Genomic DNA, 22,786 nt, shown 5'->3' with positions numbered 1-22,786 from the left:
GAGAAACCCTGGTAGTCACGTGTAGTGTTTAGCTAAGATGTAACACTGCACTGTTTTCAGATTGATTAATTTACACTGAGGTCATATCGATTAAAACTGTTTGCTACAGACTATGAGGCTGAATTAAAACAGACACATCCTCCAGGATCCCAGGCACAAAGGCCCAAAAAGCCCCAGGTTCATTTAGTCTGATTTAGTGTTGAGCTGTCACAGGAAATGCAGATGGGTTTAGGGAATTTGCAATATTAATGTCTGGCCTTGAAGAACATAGAACATCCCCATGTTACATTCCTGTTGTTTTAATAGTTTTAAATATTTGACAGTTCTATTTAAGGATTCTGCTAATTATGGTGTTTTAGAACTATCGAGAAAGTATCATTTGGGAATATTCTCAACACATCCTTGAGATTTTATACACATTTTGCAATAACTCTGTATCAATATTTGAAAAGGTGAGCCCAAGATATGCGTTTGCTCAGTCCTGGTGCATCTGTTCTCTTGGTGTGTTCCACACAATATATTTCAGTTTTAATTGATGTGTTATGGCGTCTGATTTTGGAAAGGGGGGTATTTGTTTATTTAGTAGTGGTATGTGAATCTCTTCGAACTGTGTTCGACCTTGGACTATTGTGTTGTGATTGTCATGCTGATAATTAGGATAAACATGTTTCTGCTCCAGGCCTTTGTCATCTGATTTTAATCTAAACACCTAAGTAAATAGGCACTCAACGTGTGATGTTGTAGTATTTAAGTTTAATAGCAAATATGTTCCCCCCGTTATTTGTGTGCTAACCAATCTGTTTTACCGCTGCATAACCAAAGCTTAGATGGAGTTGATTTTAAAACATGCCAGGATATACCAATTTTGACCATATATGTTGTTTTATCTTAAGGCAAATGCTTTTACCTTTAATACTCCATTAAGTATTTGCATTGGGCATAAACACAGTTGTGTCTGCTCTGAACATGCCATTCAGGCTCTACTCATTTTTTTGAGATGCTTCCACGCAATAATCTCGGGATGTGTGAATTTGAGAAAGTTGCCGCAACACCAGTCTCTAGTTTGCTTTTCAGACTGTTGAGTGGGAGGTAGATTGACAGCTGTGATAGGACCCTAACACCTGAGAGCTTGTAGCACCGGAGCTTTGCAGAGCTTCATCATGAAAATATATCTTGGTTTAAAATGACACCGGACTTGGAATTGAAAACCTCAGCTGCTAAAATGTGCTTTTATTTTTTTAAACTCAGTGTAAAGAGACACATTTCTGCCATGTATCACACACAATAGAAACACAAACATTTTTAGTGCACAACAGGGAAGAAACACACTATTTGTCTCTTGGTTTTTACTTCACAAACTTGGCCTGTAACACCCTGCAGATCCTCTCCTGTGCATCTTGATGAGAAATGGGAAGGTTTGTGTCGATCAATGACACAGCAGTGTTACCATTTGTGTGAGTAATTGGTGCCAAATCTCCTTGTAGTAGATTGCCACTTCTTTGTTCAGGGTTTCAGACTAGTTCCGTCCTTCTCACTTTTGTCCCCCGTAAGTGCACAGCAGATATTGAGCAATGCATTACAAATGAACAAGCCCTTATCTCCGACAACATTTATGCAAGGTCATTTGCTGCAACTGCCAGACACTGTGAATAGCAGCCATTGGTTGAGTTTATTGTGAAGGCCATCTTCTTCTCTGTTTTCTGGCAGATTTGAGCTGTTTGGCTGTTTCATCTGTGAAAAGAAGATGGGAAAGAAAAGGTGAGTGTGTGTGCACATCTGCTACCTCGATACGTCTGTGACAGCCACAGAAAGAGAAAAATGTTGGCTGTTCTGTTTATCACAGCCTTTTATATTTACATATTGCTTAAGGCTATGAGGTGTGTGTGTTGTTTTTTGTGTGGGGGATTGGTGGCCTGATATAGCAAAAGCTTAGCTTGATACCTGCAGTGATTACTCCGTAGCTGCCAAATACATAAGTTGTGTTATGGGCTTATACACAAAGTTTGTCAAGTTCTATGCAAACAAGCAAATACCATTGCGAACATAACAGCTTGTTGATAAAATGTGCTTGTTTGATTATTTATTTAGTCAAACATTATCCTGATTTCCCCCTGTAATTCAAAGGAACTGTTAAATCTGCTTGTGCTGAATGTTGTATATTGGAAAACACTGTGGCTGGAGGCTGGGATAGTTATAAAGAGTCAATTCAATACAGTTTTATCTGTATTGCGCCAAATCACAACAAACATGATCTCAAAGCACTTTACAGAGTAAGGTCGAGGCCTCATGATATTTTTGAGCCAAACCTGACAATCCCCCCCCCCCCCCCCCCCCCCCAAAAAAAAAACATTGAGGAAGCAGGCGACAGTGGAGAGAGAAAAATCCCCATTTAACAGGAAGAGACCTCCGAAGCAGACTCAGGGTGAGCAGCCATCTGCACATGCTGGTTGGGGTGAAAGCAGAGAAACGCAGGAGAGAGAGAGAAGACAGGGAGATCAGGGACAGTTGTGTAACTGTTTTTGTGTTGAAGCACTGTCCCACTAATTGTTATAATGATGATGGTTATACCAATACCTATACCTGTGATAGGGTAATGGTGTAACTGTATTAATAATAATGTCGAGTGAGAGAGGATCCTGCAGAATGAGGGCAGGGAGAGAAGACACAAGTAAATGTAGAAGCCCTCAAGACAGATACAAGTCCTCAGGTTCACCCTTGAAGTCCGATTTGTTTATCCAGTTGTGTTTCTTGTTGCATTCATTTTGGCACTGCTCCATCCAGCGCCGTCTGCTTCTCCTCTAACTTCATGATGTATGTGTTTACAAATGTCAATTGCTTTTCTGCTGTGTTCAGTTCCTAACAGGGTTATCAGTCCTGTGTGGGTCTTTCCAAATCTGCATAACATGGACACCACAGTTGCTAAACACTATAGTTAATATCCAAGATCATTAAGAATCACATGTAGAGAGAGAGGCAACATTAATGCTATACTGTGCAATTCTGTTTTCACTTCAAAATTACTTGTCAAATCAGGTTTTGCCAAAACATCTTTGTTGACGGCAGGAATAACAGACATTTTCTAGGATCCCAATTAATATGTTATGCTGTACATCAGGCTTTTATCACATTTAGTCAATTCTGTCTAAACAAAACATTTCTAGTTCATGTGTCTCAATTATAGTTTTGTGGATTAATAGATAGCACATTTCTGTGGATCTTTAATATCTCAAGTTTAGCAAAAATATGTTGTATGAGGTAGGTCGCGTTTCAGAGTGAGCAGAAACATCTCGCTCATGTCTCAGCTGCATTTGGATAAAAACATCCTATACATTTTGTTGCATAACCTAAACTATTATGTGCTTTGGCAAACATATCTTGCCTGAGGGTGGGCTGCCACCATGAATAATTGCAGAATGAAGAAGAAACGGACTAATCTAAAAGCCACATGTGTTTTAGTTGTTGAAACTCTCAGAACATTAGCTCTTAGTCAAAAATCGAATTCAAAGGGCCCAAAAAGAGAGAGTGCAGTGCTCAGCAGCGCCTCAAATGTTACCCCTCCTGATTAATATTCCCTGCATTATGCTGTGCATTCTACCATCCACATGAAAGCCAATTACTGTTGAAAAGTCCTCCACTTTCATCCTGCAATCTGCAACCACAGGCATGCCAGCCAATATGAATTTTGAATTTAACTTTCCTGATCTTTTACACAGGATGTTACGCAAATATAAAGAGCATGCACATAATTGCTGCATGAAGAGTATTTGCATTCTATCACTGTGTACGGAAATTGAACGTGAAATGCAGATTTATACAACGGCCGTGACAGAAAATCACTATAATTTATCAAGATGTGAATAAATGTTTGTTTCCCTGTAGACGGTTTCAGCTATTTATCACATTCCAGTTTTAGTGGAGTTTTAAATCACTGCAGTCACAGGATTTCTTGTTTTTCTCATCGAAATATCCTTAGCGCTCATGTGACTCTATAATGGACACTTTGAATATCCAATGTGTATGATTTAGGTAAAAGGGATCTATTGGCAGAAATGGATTAAAGAGTACTCCTAGTTATGTTTCCACCAGTGTGTGACCATCTAAATGGTTGTTTTCCTTATATTTTAAATACTTTGACAACTGAAGGCTACCACAGGTTCTCTTTCATGTTTGAAAGGGGAGGGTGAGGTGAGGGTTATTCAGCTGCAACATGCAACTTCACTACTAGAAGTCAATAAATTCCACACACTAAACCTTACAGACAGGAAAGAATCAGCCCTCTGTACATCCACCACACCCGCCTAACTCGTCTAGTCTCTGGAGATGAGACACGATTGCTGCTGTCGACTTGTACACAGAGTGTTTTTCAGGTATCCTGTGCGTTTTGTCAACAACACAGCCTTAAGTTATTTACAGTAACAGTAAACCACATTGACTTATGTGGCACCATTTATGACTGAAGACATTAAAAACCCACTGAAGGTCTCGTATGTTAAATGGGCCCAGCGTCATCCATCACTGTGTGTATTTATTTTTTGGCACATTAAACATTATCAGTCAAGACTATGAATACAAAGGAGCGCAGCTGAATTTAATACATTTTAAAGTATAAGAGGGGAGAGGCCAGCCTTTAAACATGTTAATGGAGTCAGAGACATTTAGACAAGGAGCGGTACTGGATACAGTTAACGTGTCATGATGTCATCATAGTGACTTAAATGACTTGTTTTTGGTGGAAGAAGCAAAACAAAACAGGCTCTTGACTTTTTGAAATGGCAGAACCTCAGACATTTTTATGATCGACCTGTTCCAACATTCCCTTTCAGGTAAAACATATTGTTATAGGAGGATTGAAAACCACAATAGTCACAATAATCACATCAGGCATCATATTGCATTTCCCCCAGTGGACATCTTTTAGATTGCCTCCTGACTGTGGCAATGTTGGCATTGTGTGCTTGACATTTCTCAGATGTTTATGGATAAAATCTTCTATTTGTAGTTTTGCAAAATTGCACGCCTCTATCGTGTGGTGGGTAATGGTTGCTATGGCCCCTGTGCTTGGATACTAGGACAGAATATTGATTCAATCCTCAAGGGCTGTGGTCATATCAGTCCCCCCATTGTTATGATAATAAGACGTCCCCGGGTGGCCAATGAGTGATAATCTTGTTTGGTCCTGGGAGAAATGAAAAGGTTTCTCAGAATGGTGCTGTGAACTTTTAACCCCAATGAAATCCCAAACCCCATTAGTGGTCAAGCCTTAAACGTTCTCACACACGCAGCCAATCATATCGTAGGGACGCGTGATCACTTGGAACCTCGGAATATTTTAAATATTTCACATATGTGGTCACAAGAAAATGCAAGAAATACAGGGCGGAAATCAGATGGTTTATTCATGAAATAAAATAATGAATTAATGTAATACACATTAGCTTTCTTTAATTTCTCTAATGAAATGGTTAAAACGTGGAAATATCTAGAGCTCCATTATGTCATCACAATAAACATGCAACATGTGGCATTTCTTGTATGTGAGCACACAAGACGGCAGAGGCTGTGGGAGCGATGAGAGAATAATAACACGTGAAGGTGGTGTCCAGATTGAGAGACTTCGCCTGTGAGCACAGACACACAAGCAAAGCAGCCATTCAGCAGTGGGATGGATCCTGACTACTAAAGAGGAGAGAGGGAGACTGAAAGAGCGAGAGAGAGAGAGCAAGAAATGGGGGAGTGGTGGGAGAGAGAGAGAGAGAGAGAGAGAGAGAGGAAGCGAAAAAGAGAGTGAAAGGCTCCACACGGCAGAATATAAATCTGTATGTTAACAGGGCTAAAGCTGGAGGTCTGCAAGCGGCTTTATGCTGGTGGGGGGTGGACATTAACCATCAAGAGGTGGTCTCCCCTATTAACTGAGGATCTGTGCAAATAAGGAAGTGGGACCCGTGGAAGCTGCGAACGCCGGTTGTCAAGCACAGTGGTGGGTTGGTCGGAGGTCCGTGACCCTCTCATTTTCCTATCTGGAAGAAAAGGGAAGAGCAAAAGAGACACGAGACAAAAAGGAAGGTGCCAGCAAGAGACCAGTGAGCCGTTTCTCTCTTTATTACCTCCATTCACAAAACCATTGCATCCCATTATCACAGCGATGTAGAGGCATTCTCTCCGATTGGAGGAGGAAGGGTCCCATTGACTGCTTAGGCTTAGCACCACTCTCAAAACGCTAGCCCTTTTCATTGCGGTCTCCCCCCTCATCTGTCGCCTCTATCCTCACGTCTGCTGTTCCCTCTGTTCTTCTCTCTTCTCTTGTCCCTTGTATTCTTGTCCCTTTTCACACCACTCAGGAATCAGGAGGCATTGCGTTTTGGTAGAAGTGGGTGTTTCTGGAGCTGTCATTGTGTTTGGTGCTGCTACAAAGGACAGCTGAGCGGAGAGTGCGCGATACAGCTTTGGAGATAAAAAAGCCACCTGAAAGAAAAGAGGGGGACCTGGGACTACGGGAGCCGCTGACAACCTCTGTAAGGTGAATGGTGATGAAAAGAAAACTGTTACACAGACTGACAACCATTTTAAGGTAGCTATTTATTCACACCATTACCACCTCCTTTAGGGAATCAAGAAGCAGCGTGGCAAACCAACACTGCCAGTTGGATTCTGCTATTGCTGTTGCTAAGCAAAGTCACTAACCTGAAGTTCTTGGACAGACAGTGTTGATCATCCCTCTACAGCCATGAAGGGAAGCTCAGAGGAAAGCATTGAAAGCACCAGGCCCTCAAACCTGCAGGCTTTCGCTAACATGTCCACCCTACATGGCATGAGTCACATATTCGCCTATGGACACATGACATTCCGCCGGTTCCTTTGGTCTCTTTCGTTCCTGGGCTCTCTGGGGTTGTTGATGATCGTCTGCATGGACCGAGTGTCCTATTACCTGGAGTATCCTCACGTCACCAAGCTGGACGAGGTGGCTGCGACGAACCTCACCTTCCCGGCAGTTACCTTCTGTAACCTCAACGAGTTCCGCTTCTCCAAAATCACCAAGAATGACCTCTATCACGTGGGAGAGCTGCTGGCCCTCCTCAACAATAACTACCAGATAGCCAACCCACACTTGGCTGAGCCCGAGGTTCTGGCCGCCCTTAAGGATAAAGCCAACTTTCAGAACTTCAAGCCCAAACTGTTCAACATGACTGATTTCTACAACCGCACAGGTCATGACATCGGTGAGATGCTACTGCAGTGCACCTTCCGAGGAGAGGATTGCTACCCAGTGAATTTCAGCACAGTAAGTAATCCTTCTTATCTTAACATGCTGTAATTCTGCATAGTGTGTCTGTCTTTGTCGTTTATGTTCACATGATCTTACACTGAGATTTAATGCTGCATGTGCAATATATTTGAAAGAGCCGCCTGGCTTTAATGCAGCAGGTACTCTGATGAAGTCCAGCGTTAACGCTGTGTTTAAATCTGAACGTCTTAGTGTTGTCAGCAGTTAGAACAGCTGATTGTTAGTGCTGTTGCATTGTGCGCTTTAGTCCATGCTTGTGCTGTGCTGAGAGTAAGTAGTGCACAAAACTTGGGATAAGGGTAAGGTCCTGAGATGAAATGCTGCAAAGTTGATCCCTTTTTTTGGCCATTACTTACTTGCTCAGTGATCTGGAGAAGATTGACTGCCAGAAAGAAGGACATTATTTGTGTGTGTGTGTGTGTGTGTGTGTGTGTGTGTGTGTGTGTGTGTGTGTGTGTGTGTGTGTGTGTGTGTGTGTGTGTGTGTGTGTGTGTGTGTGTGTGTGTGTGTGTGTGTGTGTCCTTCTATCTAGATGTAACATTGAGGTCCAATGGATAGTTTAATCATGCACACAAGTCTTTGTTTAGGCAAATCTTTCAGATGCTTCTGTACCATAGTTCAAATTGAGGTTGCTAACTGATTACAGCTTTGTCATGATGATGGTGTCACTGCACTGTTTCCTGTCGTGACTCTCACCCATTGTTTATGCTAATCTTTTAAATATCCATCATGCCCTACATTTTATTGTGCAAAATTAATTTCTTACCAAACACTAGAAACAGTGTTATGTCCGTTGTGCATTTTAAAGTCTAAACAAGATTGAAAACTCTGTGTACGCGACATGTCACTATCTAACAAGCATACAGACAGTGTTCATTGACTGCACTGTATATGAATGATGCCCATCAATCTCTAAAGATTGTGTTTGACATGTGTCAATCGTAAATCCTATGAAGACATTTAAAGTGGCTGCTAACACATAACCAATTAATTTAAACAGACACAGCATCATGAACCCATCCCCTCAGTTATTTAATGAGTTGTTTTGAAGCACTAAAATAAATTGGATAAAGCAGAAAGGTAGTTCCAGGTGACATCAGACATAACAACCTGTTAAAGAGCCCAACACAACCAATTACTGCTGCTGCATTATAATGTATACTGCGTGGCTCTACATTCTTAAAACAGGTAGTATATGTAAGCCTTAACGTAAATGGTGGCGCTGTTGGTGTAGTAACATTCTTAGACCTTTAAAAATGAAGTGCCACAGTTAAATTTGGACAATAATTAATGGCTTTTGTGATTATGTTGCTTTTGTTATCATTTGATCGTAGTTTATTTGCAATGTATGTGTATCATGATTGTGCTGCAAAGGGTTTTCCTGTCAGTCCTGGGCTCTATGTTTTTGTGTAGGAACCAACTTTGATTGCTTTCATTACTATTAACTTATTTTGTTGAAGTGGAAGACCACTTCTAAGAGCAGCAGGCAAAGCTCTCTTCATCTCTGTTTGTGTTGTTTAACATTTTATTAAACGAGAAGGCTGCATTTTATTATGATTGGTTAATCTCGCTGTGTCTGTGTCCTATATCCCATCTCTTTAAATGGTGGAGGAACACTTAACTTACTCACTTCTCAAATGAGTCCATCCACACTGAAAAGTTGGATTTCTTATCTTTGTTGTATCTTTAATAAACTCTGAAAGAAACGCCTTCAGTTTTGAGTGACTGACTCTACAATATTCAGAATTAATCAAAGCTGCCCTAAACGCTAATTTAAGGTTTACATTTTGATCTAATTCCTTTTCGATTTGCTTCAAAAGTATTATTAGATGTTTGTTTCCAAGCAGCAGTAAAGGGCAACTAGAGAAACAAATCATTCCAGGGAAGCAATTGATGTCGTATTGCTTAGTTGCATCAAACGAGCCAGCAGCAAGGAAAATGAATGAACTTAGTGATGCTGTATGTTGTTTTCTTTTGTTGGGCAAATTTGTCGGTCCAGTAAAACTGTGAACTTTCACCTGACCAAGAGTTGTTGTCGTCAGTGTTGAACCTTCTTGTTCTTACTCATGCGTCACTGGGTTTAGTGGATTGGATGGAGTGGTTAAACCAGTGCCACACCGCACAGTGTTGTGCTCCCAGTGGGCAGAAATGTGCTTGCCAGGGCTTGGACGAGTGCCAGGACGCCGGACCCATCAGGCTGAGTTTTTGGTGCTGTATCTGATAATAATCTCATACTAACTGCAAACACTGTGGCTTGCTCACCAAAAACAGTAACTGAGTTCATAACCTGCTCGAATTGGAAAAAAACATCTGTGCTGTTTATTAGAAATCAAAACACGTATCTAATATACCAGGTTGTATGTGGTTGACTTTATCTACCGATACGTGCTTATGTTGTTTTCCTCTCCAAACACAGAGTCGGTATTGACCGCCAGAATACTGATCTTTAGAAAACGACTAAAGGAAATGTTCAATTATTCAAATTCCCCCACAGATATGTTGAGAGGATGATTTACAATGCAAAGGACTGTGGGAGTGATGAGCTTTGACCTTGAATAAATGAAGAAAGAATTCCATTAAGTCTGGGTTATGATGCAGTTGAGAAACAAAAGCATTCAGAACGTTTTGCATTGTAATGGGTGGTTGGGCAAGGGGAGACTGGCAATTTGTTTTTCCGATGCCATTAAACATTTGAATCCATTTTAATGACTTTATGGGGCATATGTTTATTATTAGTATAATGAAAAATACCGTTTTTTTGTGGCTTCTGCAAGTTCAATTTTTGTACCACCAGTTGAAATTTAAAATACAGTTTTCAGACATTGGCATCAATATCAGCCGCCAGTTTAGTATTTATCTTTTTATAATATTCTGGACCTTAAATGACCAGATGACTGATTCCTGTGCTTAAAATACTTCCACAGTGAGCTTACTCTTCAGAATAATGAAACCTATTAAACACAGTCTCTTTGGTGAAGAGTCTGAAGTGAAACAAAGTTCAAATCTACGGTCCCTTTCCCTCCTTATTACATTGGTAAGCCTGAAACCTCCACTAAGGATTTTTCTATTTAAAGACTTGTAGTAGGATGAAAGAGATTTGGATTTTGACATGTTGGCACTATATCAGCAAGTAGAAAGACATTCAGTCCAGTCCCAACAGTCTCCTTAATTTCAATCAAGCTGAACCAAATTTGAATATCCATGAAACAAATATAGGGAAGTTGGTAAAAACTCAATTTAGTGGATTCTCCCTTGACCTATAATATATCCTTCCACCATGCTCCGTTGTAATCCGTCAGTAGTTTTTGTGTGATGCTGCTCACAGACAAACAAAAGCAGATGAAAACATTCCCTCCTTGGCAAACGTAATATGTATATGGAGGCATATCCACATGAATAGATTAATTTGACTTGGTTGGTTGTATTACTGTTGTTGAGGTGGTATTTGATGTTCCCTGTCATATGACATATGATTCCTTCACACTGTGCCTCTGATAGACAGCATGATAGCCTATATGACTAACACTGTGTATAAATGGCACCTCCGTCAATGATAGACCACAGCAAGTGAACGAGAGGTTGATTATCATAATCTGATAGTTCAGATACAGTGCTCTATTCTTAAATCTTGACAGGTCACACATCACCCTGGGCTACATTTCGGTCCATTTCTTACAGAGTGTATAAATTCAGCATTCATCATCACATGCTGCTGAACCTCTGTCTAAGACGTGAGTTGTCTTTCATCTCATCATCCAGATGACAGCAGGTGCCAAGGGGATGAGACGGAGCTACAGTGGAGAAGACACAGGCTGACACAATAGCCGTTATCAGACATGAACTCTGGAAATGTCCAATTTTCTACAGAAATTTCGACAGACTTTTTCTGTTGGGTCTGGACAATGTGCCGACTTATCCTTTCATATATTCAGAACGCAGGAACAGATTGTCTGGGTGAAATTGAAAACCACCATTTGCCAGGTTATTCAGGTGAGGGGGGGGGGGGGCGTCTGGGTGGAGCATAACATACAAAATCCGCTGTGGAAATCACAGGTTTTAGTTAAAAACACATCAACACCATTTGACCTTATCTCTAATCTCTCTTGATTCTTGTTCTCGGAATGACATCTTCTTCTTCGGTGTCATTATGTACAACACCTTTTTCATTTTGCATGAAAACCTACAGAGAATGTCCACATCAGCTGAATCTGACATTTGCGTTATAACATACAGCACCTCATGACTGGTGGAGTAAATCACAGTTCAGCAGATGTTGATACAGATTCTTTTTAATAACAGGTATAATGATCAACTGCAAGACAGCCTGTAAAGAAACGATCGTGTCAGTTCAGTATCAGTTGATCAAGGAAATATTGACTTTCCAGAATTTTAAATTATAACTGCACATGTGCATAGTTGCACCAAAGTATATAAAGTAGTTTCCTATATAACGGTGATGTATTAAATCTTCAATCTTAAATTTCGTACTAGTTTTTAATTCAATTTTAAGAGTGTGCTTCATTGCATTTCTAGACACATTGATTCTGTATGAGACAGACTTCATTTGCATTCACTAGCAGTTGTGCGAATGGCTAAGGGTTACGCGATATGGTTAAAAATTATATCAAGATAAAAATGTTATAGCAGTCAATATCAATAATCATCATTATAAATATCACATTATTATTTATTTTAGGTTTAAAGAGCAGATAATAACAAAGACTTAATAAAAAGTAAAACATTTTTAAAATCTTAGGCGGATGAATTTCCTTACTGTGCTTGCACAATGCATAAGCATTATATTGGTATGTTTATGACTTATGTCACATTGGTATCAATGAAATTACTCTGCGACAACTTTTGTTTCTGTTTTATCTGAGCATACCTTGAATAAAATTGAAACTAACAACTTAGTAGCACTTACATGGCACTTACTTATAGCACTTGGTAGTTTTGCTTTATTTTGAAGAAATTTTACTTTCTTGATTCTTGTTGTTCTGGGTTTGTACCCTCGGGGTTGAATGCACTTATTGTAAGTTGCTTTGGATAAAAGCGTCAGCTAAATGAAAATGTTATGTAATGTATTCACATAGCCGCTCACTTCGATGTATGTTCATATAGTGTGTGCATTACCTATGTCAATACTTACTGTCATAAGACCCATCATATTATTTTTGTAGTCTGTAGCTTTTTTCTACAAAACCTTCATCGTGCATTGTTGTTAGGACTTTTTGGTGTTGGCTGCCAAAATCCAGCGTAGGTCACGGTCTTACTGATTCACAAGCTCAAACTTCTGTTTTTATATATCTTCTTACCGCATTGGGAGACACACAGATGTTCTGTTTGAGTGGATTAATCAAGATTACCTTTACCCCTGACACTGGAGCCTAGGGAACACTTACATCATCATTTCAGAGAGCATCTAAAAACACTTCACAAAGCTAATTACCATGAAATTTAGCAGTGTTAAAACACCAAATCCACAGACGGCTCCAACAGCTACTGTGCGAACCTATTGTTAAATGTATTCATAGGCTGTGGAACAATAAAACCTGTTCCCACTACCAAGTACAGTCTTTTAATCTGGATCATTAAGCTGATCGGTTTGAGTTTAAATAATAAGTTTATATATCCACACTGTGCCACTCAACAACAGAAATTGATATGTGAACATTGTAGTCGGGAGCAACATTGGGAGTCGGGGAAGAAGAAAATAAGATGCTCCACTGGATAATGTTACATGAGTTTTTCTAGAGGTGATAAGTTGTGAGAAGAATGTAGCAGACGTACTCTGTATAAACTTAGGCGTAGAGGGAGATGGGGGGAGGGGGGGGGGGGGGGGGACAGGAGATCATGGGCAGCAAGATAAATGTATACGACAAATACAGCTCGGGTACAATGCATTTTTGTAATGAGAAATCCATGAACAGTCTCTATATGTTTTCATAGAAGGCAACTTCAAATTTCTTTTAAGTTTGTAATTCCTGCATTTTTTGATGTATATTCACCGAATTACAATGCTATGGGGGGGGGGGCTCCGATGGGGAGTCACTGAACCGTCCAATCTGCCCCCAGGCCCAGTAGCACTGCTCAGAGGATGTATTCTAACCTCTTATCTTGAAAATGCATTAATGGCTGAAGCTGTTGGCAAGCGATCATCACCACCATGTGCTACTGGGGAAATGATTGCAATAGTTTAGACAGCTATGGACAGTTGTGGCAAGATAAACAGAAAACTGTGTTTAAGCCTTTTTTTTCCCCAATAGGTCATTAGCCTATACCATATATGCAGATATTTTTTTCTCAGAATCCGTACATATGTTGTCTTTTTACCTTATCAGGGTTTTCACATTACCTACAGGGAATGTGTCAAGTTAAAATAGAGCTACAGCGAGGGGGGATCAGGATACCTAGAAATAGTCATAAATACAGAATATTTCATGAATAAGAATGCAGGCTATAATAAAAATGTAACTGGCACACTGCCTCATAGAGCCAGTGAGGAGGACTCAGGCAGCAACGCAGGATTGACAAGGATAAATCAGACCTTCCTGGTTGTAAAGACAGTGATCGACAGGAAGAATACATCCCAGATGAGGGAGACACCCCAGCAGTGTTAGCATCAGATGAGAGAGAGACCACAGTGCACCCCACAGCTTCACTGTCAGGTGACAGAGAGCCCAGAGTGCTCCCTGCAGTATTAGCATCAAGAAGAGCCTGGTGTGACCCAGACAGCTTCCACTGTTTGAATGTACTCAATACAATGATCTCCATAATGTTTCCAATGTTAAGAAAGAAAGAGCCTGCTCTTTGCCGCAGGAAAGAGACCCACTGTTATTTTCTGCTTTCTGCGTCATACGTGTTACTCGGCAGCTGCTCGCAGGATTTTTAAATTGAAACAGGGGAAACATAGCTGAGGCCCATTACTTAGAACATGACAAAGATGTATAGAGAGAGATCGCTGCATGTGTGGTAAACAATGGTGAGAGCCTGTTTTTCTCTGCCACAATTTCTTTTCCATGCTTCAAACCTGATCTAAAAATAAATGCATGATACCTTGGAAAAAGAAAGCATCTAAGTGAAAAAAAGATGCCATTATATTTGAGGCATGGAGTTCATTAAGGTTCAGCTTGAACCGAGGCATGAGTGTAGCGGCGCTGTATATTGTATTTGTATTTGTATATTCTATAAACCCACCACTGTGAAGGGAGATTTTGGTGTTTCAAAGCTAGAGATTTATATGATTTTCCTCTTGTAGAGAAATGCTGCCACCAATCACGTTGGATTTTTTGGTATAACTAACCTATGACATTCATTGATTTTAGCATTTAAGATAGGGTCTCCTTCCAAGCTGAGGCAAAAGTAAGTTGTTCAGGATGAGGTGAAAGACCAATGTCCCTTCTTGTGCTATCGATCCATCAATTTCAAGCTTTGTACAAGGTTATCACATAAATATATAACACTGCTAGCAGGCTAATCATCCAAGGCCACAGAAATTAACCAGAGAGTGTACGCACTTACCACGACACCACTACAATACTGACTACAGGCGAAACTAGAATGACATTCAGTAGAGTGCATACCTCAGTTCAGAAGTTTTTGCGTTATCCTGCTAAAACCCAACAAACAAACAAATGTAAAAAAAAAAACCTTCTTCGAACGAGGTAATATTTTTGAATTTGTGAATGCAGCCTGAAGCACTTTGAATGTAAAACATCAGTGTAATTAAACAATAATTATTTTGTGATCCAGACTTATAAAGCTTGCTGGTTAGAAATATTAAGTTTGATTTAGCATTTTAATATTTATATCTGATAAACAATACATCTGCATTATTTAAACAACAGTTTGCAGAGACTGAGTTCATATAAACATGACACCTTCTGTCTTATAACCCAGCAGTATTTCTTTTGCATGATATCACATATTTGACTGAGTTAAGGTTCGATTTGTGGAAAGCTGAAACTGTTCAACTTGATTTCAGCCTTTGTCATTTTAACTCAAACTAAAGTGTCTCCTCTCGTCTACATTGCAGTCAGTGCGTCTCCAATGGGCCTAATCGCTGCCTGAGATTGCTTTATGTCACCACTCATATTTATAATCAGCAGATAACAACATTAGTCATTACAGCTGACTGCTGCCGCAGCCAAATGGTGAGGTCTCCTGGTTTGTCCTTAAAGGATCCCTATAGGGACTGCTGCTTGCAGTAATTAAAAGTTAGTTTGCAAAAAGCAATTCCTGATGGGATTTATCATGTGCGTGATGAGGATCAGCTACTGCATTATAATTTTTGTATTTTGATATAATGACAATGAAAGTAAAGTTTTGTTCTCACTTTTAATTGTTGCTGTGACCATAGACTGTTTATAAAGATGGTCGACATTACAGCTCCCCTAAAGTGAAGCCAAAGCATCTTGATCGCCACCTGGTGGCTGGCTGTAGTATAGATTTAAATCATTGCTCCTCCATGTTAGTTGATGGGACATGGATCAAAGTACATGTTAAATATATTTCAGGTAGTTCTCGTTCTCATTGATGTATGTTCCAAGTGCAAACATTTCTACTTAGTTGGGTTTTAAGTGGTTATTTGAAGCAATACATGCTAAGACTGACTCACGATTGGTCGAACATATATTTGCCGGTAATAACCCTTCATTTCTGGATAGTGGGACGAGGTAGAGACATGCTGTCCATCTTTATAGAGACTGTAACGCGAGGACTAAAACCTCGCGTCACCTGAACAGTTTTTTCCCCATGGCAGTGGAGCTCACAAACAAGCCCCCTGCATCACACTGACTCTGCTGACCCCCCCACCCCCCACCCACCCTTGCACATAATTTATAACTCTATATTACTGGCACTATTACCAATCTCTGCACCTTAAAACCGCACGTAACTCTTTAACTGTATATATACTGTAAAGTGCACCAACCACACCAAGGCAATTTCCTGTATGTGCAAATATACATGGGAATAAAAAGAATTCTGATTCTGATTCTGATTATGGTCTGCTTCAGACCTTGGTCAGAAATAGAGGTGTGTGTCAGACAATCAACATTGAACAGATTACCACAGCAGGGGTAACTACAGCAATAGCAGCACTCTCACCATTCATAAAAACTAAAACTCATATTCCTAGCAGAGTGGCTCAGGAGAAAACCAATGAGGCACAGATACACAGATAAAAGGCATTTGTGGGAATGTCCAGAGCTAGTTTCACCAAGTCAATACATTTTTTTATTGATTTGTATTTGGCACCAAGCAGGAAATTGGACCACCAGTGTATTGTGTATTCTTCCATTCTTCAAAAAGTCACCATTTATCTCCATTAAATCACTGGAAACGGCAAAATAAGTATCTCACTGGTTCATTATCTGGAACGCGGGTCCAAGGACGGAGGGTGTTGCATGAGGTTACAGACTGTAAATCTCTTTGTGATCTGTCATTTCTGCCTTTGTAAAGAAAATTCCCTTGATGGCGCCGACAGGGGTTGTGTCTTGAGGAAGACCCTGGGAGATCAGAACTGCTTCCTGTTTTAAAGCATTAATTCGGACTAATAAAACATTTCCTTTTGCTCTGCCCATCTGTGAGTTCAAACAGAATGTGAAGTGAATATTAGTGGTGGCAGGATCGCTACTGATTCAGCACAAACATGATCAGTGGAGAATTCATTGAACTGATGGGAAGACTCCGATATGGGAGTGGACAACGTTTCAGCTGAGTGATTAATTCATAAAACCCCTTGTCCCAAGGTTTTAATTATTTTAAACTGAAAACCTAATACTGGAAGAAAATGCCAACCTAGTTTGATTTATGTTCTTGACTTGTAAGTATAGAAAAATAAACACAAGAATATGTTGCTTTTATTAAACAGGTACCGCTATATTTTTTTGCCGTTGCTTGGACACAATAAGCATTTTACCTTCTGTTTGCATGAGCGCTTTTTCCATTAAAGTACAGCAGCACAACGAGGAAGCCCAAATGAATATGTCTCTGAATAAATGGATTCTGCCCCCCTGCATGTTCAGAACGTTTATTAATTTCCACCAAATCTGCCCCAGAGCTTGAAAACAGGCGACTCCTTTAGTCCCTTACATTTTAGTCCATCGAGCCACTAATCGCACTGACAGAGTTGTGCTGGAAAATAATTTCACTTGTAATTACCTTGATTGTGACCTGCGTCGCACCATCAAAAATAGAACTGCGGTGCTTAACTCATTTGCATTCATGCGCCATGGTGGTTAATTTATCTTCACCAAGACTTGATTAATTTATATGACGGCCAAATTGTCAACATGTCCCTCTGTGTTGTACAAGCCTTGTTGACGGTAGTACTACTCCAGTTTGGTTAAAATTCATTCCACTGACACAAGTGTTGGCGTGATAATAAACAGAGAATTATGATAAATAGATTATTTATATTATTTATTATTAGTAATAGACATATTTTGTGTTTTTTTTCATCTTAATAAAGATGAAAAATTCTAAAGTGGCTTTTGCTTTGATATATTGATGATATGAGATAGCTTGCAGTTTTGAATTACTGTTCTTAATGAAATTAACCTTGAAGGGATTGGTATGTGGCTCTGAGCTTTCCTCTGGCTCATTTTTTCTTCATTATACCCACTTAGTTTGCTGTCGGTGCATAATGTGGTCTCTCGTGATTTTTCCATTCCATTTGTCCTGTAATAACCGTGGTCAATACTATTATGATTCCAAATCCTTTAATTTGTGGTTCATGCTAAATCCTGAATGTCCCTTTTGCTTCACGAAACATGGGTTTCATTTTAATAGCAACATTAATTCCCTTTATTCTTATTCTACATTGCACAGAATGGCGTCATCTGGGCACCTTTTCAATATGTTGAGTGACACACAGAAGGTCTATGGCCCTGAAACACTTTAAAATCCAATCTTACATTGCAATGGACAGAAGTTGAGACATGCTCACAAATAGGCCTCAAAACATGTTTATTTCTGTACACTGTTATTGTCTCTGGTTCCAGAATATGGCGCAGTTATAGACACAAAGCTGTTAGATGATATGATAGCCTGCAGTCAGTGGCCAGACAAAAGGTCACAACCCTGCCATGAGAGAAACAAACCACCTCGCCGTTCTCTCTGTGTTCGTAACCCTCTGAGCTCCATTTAATTTTTTCTTTTGAACACTGATGCAGGGTGAGATTTTAGTCAATTGTTTAACCTGATTTATAAATGGAAAGGTTCTTGCTCTTCTCAAGGATTACAGTATGTATGATCACAGCTTCAAGTGTGCATTATTTAACATTTCAGTTGTTGACTTTTTGGTGATTTGTGTGTCTTAAACCCAGAGCTGAAAATACAGATTATTTGCATTATCGGGCAATCTGGAGATTAATCAATCACATATTTTTTATTTATAAAGATAATCACAATTTCCCAAAGCTCACGTTGACATACTCATTTGGCTTATTAGGTCCCATCAGCCTTTCAAAAGTGAAGGTATTCATTTTAATGTCATAGAAGACAAAAGAAACCTGGAAATAATCACATTTGATTAGGTGTAATTTTTCAGATGAAAATAAATTAGTTCAGAGATAAAGGAAGAAAAGAAAATTACATCTTCACTTTGACATCATAAAACCATTTAAAAGTTTTAATAATGCAATTGGAAAGGAGAGGTGTGCTAACGATTATTTGAAAACTAAAATAAGTCTAAAGTCCCTCTCTCCCAGTTGATCCGTTTTCAACAATCCATCACCTGCAAATGCAAGGAATTTACTACATTTTTAAAGAAAATTTTGTTTCTAATAGTCAGTTGGCCTTGGATTCTTTCTTACTTAATTTATTGCAGTTTTTGTCAGGTTATGTTTTTATGTGTCATGACCATGGTATTGAATATGGCATTCCTCAAGAAGTATGCTCGGCCCAACTATGTTTTCATTATACATCATCTTACTTTGAAACATGATTAACCATCAGGCCAAATACTCTCTGTATGCTAATGACACACAACGGTTTACCTCTGATTCCCCAAAAGACCCCAGTCCAAACCAAAGCAGCTAGAGAAAATCTACAACCTATATACTTGGACTCGATCTTAGCAAACAAGTTAAACTCAATGTCAGACCTTTGTTCAATTCATAAACATCCTAAAATACTCATTCACACTTTTATCATTAGCCAATACGACTACTATAATTAGTTTTAACAGGATAACTTCAAATGCTGCAGCCAAAGTCTTAACTAAAACATCTCACATTACCCCACTGCACTGGCCACCTGTATCATTGAGAACAAATTTTGAAGTCCTTTTACTCGTCTATAATGGTTTAACTGGCTTTTCTCCTGCCTACATTAGAGGTTTTATTTAATTTAATGTTAGAACCACATCACTGAGGTCATCCATTGTTTTCTTTTAAATGTCCCTTGTGTGGCCTATAATGGTACCGATGAGGCCACTAAACTGCTTGCCCCTAAAACTGTGGAACACGCAGAGACTTGATATTTAACAAACTCTTTTGGTATTTTCAAAAGAAAAATGATTTGCTTTATAATTTGGAGTAATGTTGATTTAAAGTAATTTTGGAATAATGTCATAGCTTAGATTAGATTTGTACTATCAATAACTTTCTTTTATTAGTTTCGGTTTTTCAATCATATTACATGAAGCCTTTTGACTTATATTATGACTCAAGTTGTTGCTGATTTATCTTCTGTCATGTGGCCCATAAATCGACCAATTCTTTCAGTGCCCAAAAGATATTGACTAAACATGAAAGCAAATACAAACTGTGAATAATTATTATTACAGCTCTCAGCAGTGTCTTTGTGAAATATATTAACTCCTGATTCAACCCTTGCGTGATTTAATCTCTCCCCATCCTGCTAACTCCTGATTTCAAAGGATGTAGCCATGGGGAAAGTTGTTGCATTGACTAGGATTTACAGTGTCTGGCCTTTGAAAATTCATTAGATCATAATTATTTTTGTCTTCCTTTATTGGATCCAGCAAAGGTCTTATTACACACCAGTTAAACAACAGATTTTCCACATCGAATAGACCCTCGTGCTGCATCTGCTGCAGTGCATTAAACTATTTGAACGATTGAGTATCAGAAGTCTAGTAACAGATTATGTCTGATTTTTCATAAGATATATTAGCAACAAAGTAAAGAACTGTTACAATCCATATTTCACATGCTCTCTGCAATGATATAAGTGGCCTTGACACCATTTTCTAATTCGTCCACATGGACTAAAATTACTCGTCAAATAATTCTATAAACACAGACGATTACCTGCCTTTATTAAACCTTATTTCTCTGACCATTATTCTAAACCTGTTTTCTCTAGTTCCATCTAGCCCCTTGCTACCACGGGCCAGTCTGTTGCCATGGCAGTTGTCTGTGAGGCATGCTCCTATGCTGTTATCACGAATTGCATTACTCTATGTTCAGCACAATTACCCGACTCATCTAACCGGCTTTTAAGGTGCAGCAGCACTGCTCCCGTGGTTCACGTCCCCCCAGTATCTCATGTTTTCTTTCCCCCTGTGTTTGCTCTAGAGAGTCGCTCTGTGCAGAGGACGCTTCATTGGACCATGGTGACCATGGTGACAGCAAAATGACATCTCATTTCCATGCCGATCAATGTATTGGATCAGTAAACATAACGGCAGACTAACGGAGACACTCCTCACCTCAGATAATCGATATGTGAGCGTGGGGGATTTTTGTCAGGATATTTTAAGAGGAATGTTAATTAATTTAAAACATTTAAAGAGAATTATAATAGCCCAAGGTCTTAAAGGGCAATTCAGCTCAAATTATATGTTTCAGTATTATTTATACAATATTCAACTATAACATGTATTCATTGTTTTACCCTACTATATAGCATAAATACATTTTACTTACGAATTAAATTTGTCTTACTTAATCTCTCTTGATGATTGGGAAGACAACAATTTCCATGATCCCATGCTGCTTCACGTCATCGAACTAGGTCTTTTGTTATTGATTTGATTAAGAGACCCCTAGCGGCAGATGATGCATATTATGTATTTAAGATTTTTAAGCTGTACATCCTTTGTTTTTCCCAACTAGACACTGAAGTTGTTCTCTGGAGTTTGCACTGGATGTAGTTATATGCAGGGCTGTCACGTTTACCTGGATCCTGAAAGGATGAGAAAACCTGCTTAGAGAGGGCAAATGTGTTTAGGTTAGTATCCAGTAGTTGCTCTGTAGAATTATGTCTCCTTTCACAAATTATTATCTCTTGCTCATTTTGTGTGTTCAAGAGGTTACATTTATACTTCGCCACATTCGATTATGTGTGTAATATATGTACTTTTTTGAAGAATTGACCCCGGTGTGTTGTTATTGTAAATTCTCACCCCTTGAGGTAACAACATAGGTGGTTGCTAAAGTTTCCTGTGTCCACTTGTTTGTTGATTGATCCGAATCATGACAGATCTAAGTTTCACCTTATTAGCCCTTCCTTTGTGGTTTGAAAGAGATGCTTGGTATTACTATACACCCTCCTGAGACTCATTATGTCTCTGGGACTGGAGGATACAAAATAATGGTTTCACTGGGGACAGGATTCTCACCAGATCCACATCTTTGGGAATGTAAACCTTCCTTCTCTGTGTGATTGTTTGTTTGCTTGTTTGTTGTGTTGAGTTAAGGTGCGGTTGCAGTGTGGACCCTGAGTTGAAAGTGTGTGTTTATGTGTGGCCCCCCCTTAAAAACTCTAATTTACAATGACATTTTGAAGTCTACATGCCACCTGTGGATTTTAATGGAGGGCAGTTGAATTGGACATTGTGTTCGAACAGAGCACAGCCAGAATTGCACGGTAGGTGTTGTGAATGTGCTCTCTCAGTTTGCACTCCCGAGTCAGACACTATCTGTATCGCCAAACCATCGCCATTCTAAATGTGCAGGGGTTTCCAACAATAAATGAGGGCCATAACTTACTCTAAGTGAGCTGGAGGGGTTGTATGGAGGAAGGACATAGGCACAAACAAACCACAAACCTGCAAGAGATAGTGTAAAACAATCACGCAGTATGCACAGCCCTGTATTGTTATCTGTACTGTAATTGTAATGACCTTACCTGAGTTGTGTTGTTCTGATTCTGGCGGGCAGGAGTGGTGACTCATCTCGTTTGCATTTTCTGTAACTTTGCTTATCTCAAAGTGTCTCTGTTCCGCGGCAGAGTTCATACCTTCCTCTCTCCCGCCTCTGCCTCCGCAGATTAGTAAACCTTTGCTGCTGCTGATTCATACTTTGTCTAACACAACACAATCCACAGCTCAATTGTTTAGAAACTGAAAAAATTATAGAGAATAACGGCCACTGGTAAGATCTGTGTGCGTTCTCTGTGCTTGTTTAACCTGTTGCATCAGTATCTGCTCTAATTGACCCCAGTTGTAAATTCCTATGGGTTGAATTGTGTTGTTTTGAAAACTCTTTTCAAAAGAGCTTTGCTTATTTAGGTGCCTCAGAATACAGTAAT

The 22,786-nt window shown here is 39.5% G+C and overlaps 1 protein-coding gene across 4 annotated transcripts in view; it reads left to right on the top strand.

Annotated features, from left to right (window-relative positions):
- Positions 1-22,786, top strand: part of asic1c (acid-sensing (proton-gated) ion channel 1c) — a 92,735-nt gene that overhangs the window by 2,261 nt on the left and 67,688 nt on the right. The window contains exons 2-3 of one of the 4 annotated variants that reach the window (XM_053438494.1): positions 1,708-1,758; positions 6,339-7,279. In XM_053438494.1, coding sequence (XP_053294469.1) covers positions 6,725-7,279 — 555 coding nt within the window. In that variant the 5' untranslated portion in view covers positions 1,708-1,758; positions 6,339-6,724. Of the gene's footprint in view, positions 1-1,635; positions 1,759-5,639; positions 7,280-22,786 lie in introns of those variants that run through there. The other 3 variants (XM_053438493.1, XM_053438492.1, XM_053438495.1) reach the window with 3 other exon arrangements.

The sequence above is a fragment of the Pleuronectes platessa genome, chromosome 13 (assembly GCF_947347685.1).
Source record: "Pleuronectes platessa chromosome 13, fPlePla1.1, whole genome shotgun sequence".
NCBI lineage: Eukaryota > Metazoa > Chordata > Actinopteri > Pleuronectiformes > Pleuronectidae > Pleuronectes > Pleuronectes platessa.
This window is presented reverse-complemented; position numbering and strand designations above follow the sequence as displayed.